The sequence below is a fragment of the Sinocyclocheilus rhinocerous genome, unplaced genomic scaffold (assembly GCF_001515625.1).
Source record: "Sinocyclocheilus rhinocerous isolate Xijiao unplaced genomic scaffold, SAMN03320098_v1.1 scaffold1523, whole genome shotgun sequence".
Lineage (NCBI taxonomy): Eukaryota > Metazoa > Chordata > Actinopteri > Cypriniformes > Cyprinidae > Sinocyclocheilus > Sinocyclocheilus rhinocerous.
In genome coordinates this window covers 694,912-705,756 of record NW_015641012.1, presented here as the reverse complement: position 1 = coordinate 705,756, position 10,845 = coordinate 694,912, and the positions used below count along the sequence as shown (strand labels likewise).

The window sequence follows — 10,845 nt, the reverse complement described above, 5'->3', positions numbered from 1 at the left end:
CTTCAGAAAGGCGCTCTGCGCTCTTAAGGAAATATTACCACTCCGCTCCCTGCTCCGCTCTGCTCACATGCTCTGGCAGCAACAGATTACTTTAATGTCATCATTAAAGTCATCACTAATGACATTATTAACTGTCTTGATATTTACTTTGAAAGCTGAAGCGATTATGGTAAGGGGCGTTACATTTCCGACGCGTGCTTGTGGTGTTCGGCCAATCACAATGCACTGGGTCAGCTGGCCAATCAGAGCAGACTGCGCTTGTCAAAGGAGGGGGCTTTGTTGAAAACGACGTGTTTGAGAGAGGCGGGGCATAGAGGACCTACAATAATGTACAGTATTTGAAAAATAATGTGTTTTTTGAACATTAAAGCATGTCAACATATTCTGTTACACCAAATACACCAAATAATGATCTTTAAAATAGCATCATATGACCCCTTTAAACAATAAAGAAAGACATTTTTTTCTTATACATAGTTTAGTAGCCTACTATACTTTTTGGCAGAATAGATCATTAATCAACTTAATTATTTCCTGGATTTTGTATCACCATAGTCCCTAAATGTACTGTATGTACATGCAGGAAATGGGATTCAAATCGAAAACATTTCCCCCCATTGTGTCCCCCCCACTTCTCAAACCAAAGTTACACCCTTACTCTGCAGTGGTGATGACCCGACCAGGCTACAATAGTCCAAATATAAGTACTTATTATAAGTGTACATTAGTGATTCGGAATAAGACCAAAACACGGTTTGGAAGATGAATTCATGATGTACTCGCTCATTATATACATTTAGCAAATTTTGAACACAGAAAAAGTTACATAGTGCTGCTTTAACGTTTGTATAGTTGAACAGTTTTCATGATTGTTTTTTGGTGTCACGTTTTTGCGCACTCAAATACTCGCTCCCAAAAAGTATATTTGCTGTTTCCAGAATGTAGGACATGGCTCAATTGTGGCTTACATTGTAAGTGACTTACATTGCCTTTAAGGTACACACTTTGCTTTCCCTGGGAATCGATCCCATGACCTTGGCGTTGCTAGCACACACTCTACTGAATGAGCTACAACAGAGCTGAAGACCAGTCTTTTACTGAAGACCAATATTTTAGTGGGTGGTAGTGTGGGACAGGCTACTTTCCATTATGTTACTTAAATGCTGTATAATACTTTGGTAAACATATCTAAGTAATGGGACACCACTTTGTACCCTATTTGTACATGCAAACTACTTCTAAAATAATGTGTTTGTAACAAAATAAAAACCTTACTAAAACCACAGCATTGAAATATTTAAACTTTAAAATTATCAATCATTGACATTTTAACTTCCTCTCATTCATTCCTGTCATACTTAGACAGTTTAAATGGTTGTTCAGCTCATATGAGTTTTCATACCTTTCTTTCATGATCCCACCACAGACCACCATCAAAGCCACCAGAGAATTATGCCACATTGCTTCCATTTCAGTTCTTTGGAAAATAACTATATGTTCCATGCCATAAACCCATCTTATTTCTACAAAGCTTAACATTGTTCAGGCTGCCCTCAGTGTCCCATAATCACGTGTTGTTCTCTCGGACCTCAGTCTTCACCACATGCCCCATGGTGACAGAGCGTGCCTACCGACCTGACGACATTTCCCTGAACCGCCTTTACAGCCTCACCAACTCTTGCCTGTTTTTTCTTTAAGCTCGCCTTTCCAGTATTGTTTCAAGTAAAGAGCTAAAGAGAAACAGATTAGCACTGCTCTCTGCGGTGTGGCTTCTTCCTGTAAACAGCGTTTCAATAAAGTTTTTCTGCTGGATTTTTATAGTGTCTGTGACTAACCAGCCCTTATATTTTAACACAGATTACCAGAAGCTGTTGTGGTTTTGACCATAACACATCACTATGCACATAATAAGTGAAATTGGTTATTTCAGTAAAGCCATATAAGAACACAAATGAGAAACACAAATGTACAACTGCTCCTCTGAAATTAAAGAATATTTTGCAGACTATTAGGTTGGAGACATTTATTTGCAATCTCAAAATTTAGACTAGAGAGTTATCTGTCTTTGATAAATAAGGATGCACAAGGTGATAACATTTTTTTGTCACTGGCTGCTTGCTAGGCCGAGACAAATGAGCCCACCTTTCTATGACATTTTAATACAAAGATATGATCTCACAAATTCCTTATCAATGTTAAACATGGTATTTTCATTTAATCGCATTGGTATAAACTGGAAAGAAAAAATGGCAGTTGGGCTGAATGACCAAAATTACGCAAAATTACGCTCTGACAGTAGGTGGCGCTTAAAGCAGAAATACAGCAGATACTCCAGTTATTATGGTACACAATTAAGGTATTTTGGAAACAATTTCTGTTTTTAACCCACTTGTCAGAAAGTAAGTCCTTTTGTAAAGCGTCGAATGGGTCCTTAAAGCAACTCCATGGTAGGGAACCAAACAGATACACTTTAGTAGGCCTACTTGCCAACTCCACCAACGAAGATTCCAATTCAATCCCCAATGCTTCCATATGTATCAAGCATAACATAGGGGAAAAAAAACCCTTCTACAAACAGAAAAAACACCTCAATTATTATCCTCTTACTACCAATTAAACATAGAAAAAAATACCCAATAGTTTTGTTTTCTACTAAATGGGTCATCAAAATAACTCTTTCATAAATAAATGAATGCAATAAAGTAACCATACTCACAGTTGAGAAGGAAACAAAAATGTTTCTCAACAAGGGCCTTCCCCAAATGCAGTAGATCAGCTCAAATGCTGCTACTAGGCACATTGGCACACTACCAAAAGGTATCCATACTCTCTTCTTCTATTAAGCTACTACATTTATCCGTGATCAACCGAAGTTTAGGCTGCCCCCTACAAGCGAGGACTGAAACTGCAGCTGAACTCAACTAGTAGCAGGCTGAAGACTGTTACAATATCATGTTGTGCGCTATTTGTCACGCCCACTGAAGGCTCGTCAGTAGATCACACGTGCAACAAACCCTGGAACATAACCTGCTCCAGAGCAGGTTATCTTCAGAGAGCAAGTTACTATGGTTACTTACATACCCTGAAAGTAACCTCCGATTTTGGAACCGAAAGCTGAGGTTATCCGCTCGCTTATCCTCAAAAATAACCGGTTATGTCACATAACCTGCTTTTTGGAATACCCCCCTGAAATACTTGTTTTGAAAGATCTGTTCAGATTTTTGTATTCGTTGTGGTGTTTATCAAACATCAAATACAAGAATACAGAGAGAAGAGAACAGATTCTGGATTCTTCCTCTGCTATTCACTGCCACTTAGCAAATAAACATCTGTTTGTGAGTGCCACCAAGTCGTAATTTTAAGTAACAGCTGCACTCTGAGCATGTGACCAAAATGTGCAAATGTTATTGGTTAGCCAGTTTTCTTCTCAGTGCGATGGAAAATAGATCAGAACACCTCTCTGTAAAACATCCGTCACAGTGACAGAGTGCTAATGTTCATGTTGGTCTGAATAGATGCATTAACAGGCGTTCATTCAGATGAAAATGTTGATCACACTGAATTTTTGCACCAACTATTCATCTTGTTGTGAAAGGCCTTAAAACTATGACAACAAATGATCTGGCCAAGTGGAAGCATATAGATTAGAAAAACAAGCGGTCCAAGAACTGATCCTTGCTGTACACCTTGTGAAGCAACTGAGTGAGACTGCATTTATTGACACTGAGATATGACACCAAGATACTTTGGCCACAGATGGTCAGTAACACCAATAGCAGTTTAGTGAGTGAGGAGTACAGAAGGCTGAACTCAGGTCTAAAAAGACTAAGAGAGTGAGAACACCAGAGTCAGAGGAAAGGAGGAGGTTGCTTACTACCTTTAAGAGGACATCTCTGTATTATGAAGGGGGTGGAAACCTTATTGAAAAGGTTTTATTTATTTTGTTTTCCAAGAGTGACTAACTGAGGAGTGACCACATTTTCTATTATTTTGCTGGATAAGGTAGATTTGATATGGGCCAAAATTTACTCAAAACTGAATTGTCAAGACTTGGTTTCTTGAATACTGGATAGATAGCAGCAATCAGAGATCTGTTAGTCAGGTGGGTAATCGGCAAATTGATAGAAGACAATGAGTTTTATGGGGATATGGAACAAGTTGGCAGGAGGAAAGGTTTGTTTTTTTAATCCATTTTTTCTATGAAGGATGCATTCAGTAGGTACAGTAGGTTTAATGGCCATGAGTAAGCTGAATGATTCTTAATCATTATTCATTTTTAACATTTTCATAAACATTTTATGCAAATATCATTGTGGTTATACCATTTGACATGAACTTAAACTAACCTTGATTGTCATAAAGGTCACATTATCTGACATGTTTAATAATAATAATAATAATAATAATAATACAAATAAGCCAAACTACTTATTAAAATAAATACTTTTACCCTTTTAGTGAGGTCTTCATTAAGAGCTCAGGATGGTCACCTTGACATGTATGCCCCATAAAAATAAATGAGTCATGTAAATGTAAACACTGTCATAAGCTGGCTAACATATTGGATTCATACTTTGTGAGGAGAGTCATACATTCACTGTGGTAGGTTGACATGATCTAACCTATTATTATTATTATATATTATAATAATTTCCAAAAGTGTGGGTGATTACTATGAGCGATGTATACCGTTTTATTTTTCTTTGACATAAAACAGACAGTTGAGTATGCATGTAGTGGTTCATTTCTAATGAGATTTTGATGCCTGCAAGATGCCATCTTTGCCCATGGCAACTCAGTTCTCTCAGCCTGAAACTCTGAGCCATACATGCCATGTAACTTTACTTTGGAAACAACATCCTGCCAAGAATGTGTACAGCACATGAGCTGTGGCATCAAAGCCAGCAGACAAGGAAAAAATATCCAAGTGCATTTCATACTTTTAAGAAACTTCTCAAATCTACTAATGTAATGAAATATTTACTATTATATGTAGTTTTAAAAAACTAATCAGAATACAAGGCTACATTTGAATGGACAAACACGCAAAAATAATATTTAGGCCAAAATTTAAGATTTATGTATTTGAAGTGCATATAAATTGTCCATTTGGATTACACAGTATCATCATTAACATTTGTCAGTTTATTTGTCAGTTTATTAACTATTTGCATCTATTTGATTTTATTTACATTATTATGTTTTTTCAAAATGAATTTATTCAAATTGCTTAGAATCAGCATAAACCTGTTCATTGTGAAAACTATTGTATTTATTCATTTAAAAATAATAAACATGGTTAAAATATGGCTAGCTGTGAAACAAGCAATATTCAGTTACTTAAAATGCATGAGACTGAAACAAACCAAACATTGTCAGTAGCCATTGACTTCCATAGTATTTTTTTTTCATACTATGGAAGTCAGTGGCTACCGTCGACTGGTTACACACATTCTTCAAAATATATTCTATTATGCTCAACAGAAGAAAGAAACTCATACAGGTTTGGAACAACTTGAGGTTGAGTAATCAACCCCTTTGAATCAACCCCTTAAACTCCCTTTAAGTTTGTTTGTGTTAAAACTGTAATCCAAACTGATGGAAATTCAATTCAAATACACAAATCTTACATTTAGGCCTAAATATTTTTGCTGCCAGATTGGTGTAGCCCATGCTAATCAGCCAAACCTTGACCTTCCCTTACCAAAAAGTAGTATACTTCAAGTTTATTTTAGTAAGTATACTTAAGTAAAGTTCAAGTATATTTTTAAGTATACTTTATGTAGCAAGTATACAAATATCAGTGTACTAGTAGTATACTTGTAAGTGTATTATACTTGTAAGTGTAGTAGACTAAAAGTATACTTTCCTATTTCTTAGTTTAAAAGAAGTATACTAATAGCACACTTGAATAAACTTCTTTTTCGTAAGGGTTATGGACTGGGAAAACTCCAGTATCCGTGTGAACAACACTTTAAGGTCAGCAGAACAAAGAGGGAGTGTAATTCTACCTTAATGAAAACTTTGCCTACATTTGTTTGATGTCCGTCACTCTACACCTGTCATGTGCGATAGCTTGCATTTTTAGCGCAGTATAACCATTTGCGCTGACACTGGATATGCGCGCCATTAACACAACAAATACCATTGTCTGGAGATGTCGTAAATCGTACACCTGCAGTCAGAGCAGCTGCTGCAACAAAGGATGAGTGCGAGAGAGCGGCATAAATTATGACTTATCAAACATTCCTTTTCTTGAAGTGGTTCATGTAAGCTGGTGCATGTGAGGACGCTGAGCTGGCTTTGGTTTTCGACTTTTAAAGGGCTGAGGAAAAATGGGAGAACACCTTCTTCAAAACCCCCAGCTATGCTTTGAGCAGTAACGTGAAACCTGCACAACGTCCCGTCTTACAGACAGAAATTATGGCTGGAATTCTGTTTAGAATAAAGAAACTCCCTGAGAAGAATTTAGTCTGCAGTGAGTTATCTCATCCTTATTTAATTACAGTGATTGTTGGAGTAATTTATGAGGCCGTTATAATATGCTTTTCAGAAGCCTTCTTACCAAAGCTTGCACAAGAATGTGTTACTGAGTCTTTTACAAGGCAGTCCCTCGTGTTACTTCCCAGAGTTCCCACAATAAAAAAGCAAGAGTTATCCGACACTCAATCATATTTGTCATTGGTCTCATTCTAAAACATGTTGCTTTTTTATGGGTAATGAGCAGACCTACATGTCATCTGCGCCCACAGAACTCTGTAAAAAGCACAGCAGAATAAAACAAATGGTCATTCGCAGCGATCTACAAATCTCCCTCCCACTCGTTAATTAAATATTTCGGCTAATTTAATCAGGGTCTCAGCTACCAATGAGAGTGAATACTCTTTGCACTTTTTAACATACTGAAAAAATGGTAAGCTCAAAAATGGTAATCTAAATTAACTGGTTTTATTCAAGAAAAAAATTATTTAACAGCACTAATTCCATTTAAATACATTTATATCAACAAAACTAATTTCTATGTGTGAAATCAAGGTCTTTAACGTAAAAATTGCGTTATCACTTTTTACAGCGCATCTTATATGCAGATAAAATATTAAGTAAAAGTAATATATTGTTAATGCTAACATACAAATGCAAGACACATGCAGCAAAAGGCCTCTGGTATCCAGATGAAATTTTGTGATGAAATCATAGATTTAAAAGTCAAATCAAGATTTACAGACAGTAACTGGAGGAGAAAATTAGATTAGAAGTAGATCAGAGAGAAAGTTCAATGTCTGGAACTACTAAAGTGGATAGTTTTTCATAATGTGCCTCTAATTATGACTTAATTATGGCTGGGTTGAGCTGCCACAAACATAAGCTGATTTCAGTTCAAGAGATACACGGCAAACAGAACTGAAAGACAGATATATAGGACAGAGTCATGCTGCATGGTGGGCTGTCAGACCATATGCTTTCATGATTCAAGCTCCAAATACCACACAATTAACTACAACTGCACTAAAGCTGATATCCAGTCAGTTAGGGGATAAACTCATGAAGAAAACAGGTGAAAACAGCCATTAAACACTTCATTCACACACAAAAAAGCAATGTGTTTCCCATCCACTAAACCAACTGCATATGCTCAGAAAAGATCCCAACTCAGCATCTGAAACTAATGGGATTGGGGCTAGTTGTCACATAGGGGGACTCAAGAGACCATATATTTAAATGTATGGTTATCTATGCTGGTTTCAATCTCCCAATTCCAACACTTAGTTGGAACTAACTTTGTTAGTTGAATTGAGCTTATAACTTCACTTAATGAACTTCACAATATTCACACTTATTGAACTAAATTTACCTGAACTATTGTCTTTTTAGAGCTGCTTTCCAGAAATTGTATCAAAAAGTATTATGCCTACTGTTGTTTTTTGTTTATTACTGTGAAGTTTCTTTGAAACAGCCTGTATTGTTTAACTATATTATAATTTATGTTAATTTATTATTGTAATAGCGTTTGTAAACAAACGGACACCATAAAAATCAGACTGGCATTCAATTTACTGTTGACCAAAACAATTAATTTATGTTTTTGTAAGTTAGCTTTTACGTGTTTTCACTTTCAACCTTTAATTCTATTTATATATTTCCATATATTTTTTGCTCAAATCAGTGCCAACAACCAGAAAGTTGCCAATGTGACAACATACCCCGCTATAAGGGTCAACGAAGCTCTTCTTAAAAAAGACCTGCCTTACAGCGAAAAGCATTCACTCTGGGCGGCTCTTACCTGCAGGTGTTTGATCTGCGTGATGTGAAGCGTCAGGCAGCGCGAGACGCAGCGCGCGCTTTCAATCTTCTCCAAGGTCTCCGCTTCTTCGGTCCTGCGCGCAACGCTCGCTTCAAAAACACAACAGAGCAGAAAGCAGCAGACCTTCCTCATAAACATCATCTTCAACGAGGTTGTTCACGCAGATGTGCGTTGACGGTTGTGCGGTTGAATGAACTGGATGCTCGCGAGGCTCGTGTTGAATGCTGTGTGTGCGCGCGTTGGAGAGGACACTCCCTCTCACGCAAACCTGTCATCTGAACTCATTCACAGTCTGTCAGTTTTGTGTTTACATCTATAAACCAGTTTAAACTATGTTTTAGCGAGGAAAACATCCGGCGCTTTATGGTTCATTGACTCATCATTAAATACTAGACAGTAAAGCAACGTTGATTTATCTTGAGTGAAACGCAAAAGCCATGTATAAATGACTTTTGAAAAGGTATAAAGATAACATGGAAGTAATGCCATAATGTGCCCACATTTATAATAACATAAGCATTCGATTGGATGGATCTTCTATTGATTTAATTGAGATGAATTAATTGAGAATTAACAAAAGACAACCAATTGTTTCATTTTAATCTCTGAGGATCTCTCAATCTTCCTTTATGTTAGTGTTAAATACACTAAGTAAGTCATTATTATAACTCTTTTGAGTTGAACGTCTCAGAAACAATGCAAAAGCTGTGGTGCATGAATATGATCATAATAAATATAAAAGTACCAACGTATGCCATAAATGTACCACTGTACTGACATTTGACGACCATAGATAATATAACTTTGACCGCAAAACCATTCTGGATTCATCCAGGATCACGGTTTTTATAAGGATCTGTATGAAATGTTTGTGGCGTCACTGCAATACCAGCGCCATCTTCTGATAGAATAAAGCATGACTACTACATGAGAGAGAGTATAGAGCCAAATACTCATCTTGGGACCTAAATATCTACTTTCCTCTAAGTTTCTTCTGGGTCTATCTCTAAACCAACACACAAACTAGCCAATCATGGTCTTTATTTTCAGATGAAAATTACAGAGGTTTGTGTTACTTGCAGGACTGGAACTAAACTCTGCTGCATGCAGACGACAGATCTTCACCAGGAGGAATGAGCATTCCTGAGGTAGAGTGTTTATTTATATTTTAGATATGAATTGATTCATCTTCTTGTAATTTCATTTACACTTCTTAAGTGTATATTATGAATCATTTTGAATAAGTTTGGGATAGATTTGGAGCCTGCCTGTGCAGGACAGTGTCTGTAATAAGAAAGAAAGATGCTGATTCTGATTTGGATTTTGCTGACCGCAAACACTTTGTGTGTCTCGGGGACAAGTTTAGTTCATGTTCCCTGTGACGACAAGACCGTGGAGAAGTTGTCCCGACTGGCCATCACATACATAAACGAGGACAGACAAACAGGTTACAAATTTGCCCTTAATAGAATCACAAACGTCCAGGCGCATCAACAGGTTGGTAAACAGTGCTGTCATTTTTACCAGTGGAAAGGCAACCACACCATTCATAGATCTGCTCATATTATTAAAAAAAATATTAAATCATTTGTTTTACAGATTCAAAGCCAGACTATACATGCATTTGTCATCTTTGCAAGAAAACGTTTTATTTCATAGGTCCACTTTCCTATGTAGGGTCCGGCTGGAAAGGTCTATTATCTTGATTTAGATGTCCTTGAGACCAAGTGCCATGTCCTCAGTCCCAAATCGTGGAAGAAATGTGCTATAAGACCTTTCATGGAAACAGTAAGGCTTCAGCTCCTTGATTATTTGCTGCTACTGTACATCTTAAAGTTTGGATTGAATATATGGCCTCTGGTTGACAGTGTAGTGGTGTTGTTTACTTCAGTTTAAAATTCCATCTGGTAAATTCACAAATATTGATCATGGGTTTAAGATTAACCAGCAGAACATTTTAAGTTAAAATTTTTTTCACTGCATGCAAAACTCTGTTTTGACCATTTAATGGATGAAAATCTGGATTTCAGACTAAAATCTCTGGCTTTGTATAATCTATTATTGAATTTTAAAACCTGTGCTTTGCCTCGTGAAAACGAAGCAAGTGATGGTGGCAAGTGAAATCAACTTGGCTTTTTTAAAATGAAACATGAGAAAAGCTCTCATGGATAGTGATATATCATGACTAATCCAACATCTAACTCATATTAATCCATGAAGTAACTCAGTGCAGATGCTTCACAGAATCTGGTTTTAATATGTCTAGAAAAAAACGGTGTTTTAGATTGGTTTATGGACAATTTATGTGTTTCCTGTGTTGTAGCAAATCTCTGGAAACTGTAACACCACAGTGCTCCACACACCAGAGGGCTTCTCTTACCTCTACAGCTATGACTGCACACTCGTACCAGGTCAACCAGTAATTTCCATTTCTTCTGCACGCATTTCAGGAGTTCCCGGCATAAGACATCTCAAAATGTGAACTTCAAGTAAATGCTTTTAGCTTATGTAAAACTGGAGTGGGGCTGCAACTAACAATTGTT

General features: G+C 36.8%; 2 protein-coding genes across 2 annotated transcripts in view; one reads left to right on the top strand and one right to left on the bottom strand.

Annotated features, from left to right (window-relative positions):
- The window catches only part of LOC107753504 (anosmin-1-like), a gene marked incomplete at its 3' end in the record, with an annotated part of 57,091 nt that extends 48,631 nt beyond the window's left edge, over positions 1-8,460 (bottom strand). The window contains exon 1 of the mRNA XM_016569656.1: positions 8,282-8,460. Coding sequence (XP_016425142.1) covers positions 8,282-8,443 — 162 coding nt within the window. The remainder of the gene's footprint in view (positions 1-8,281) is intronic.
- A 1,115-nt stretch (positions 8,461-9,575) lies between these two features.
- LOC107753493 (fetuin-B-like) overlaps positions 9,576-10,845 on the top strand; it is a 7,731-nt gene continuing 6,461 nt past the window's right edge. Inside the window, exons 1-3 of the mRNA XM_016569645.1 lie at positions 9,576-9,799; positions 9,980-10,090; positions 10,626-10,713. Coding sequence (XP_016425131.1) covers positions 9,605-9,799; positions 9,980-10,090; positions 10,626-10,713 — 394 coding nt within the window. The 5' untranslated portion in view covers positions 9,576-9,604. The remainder of the gene's footprint in view (positions 9,800-9,979; positions 10,091-10,625; positions 10,714-10,845) is intronic.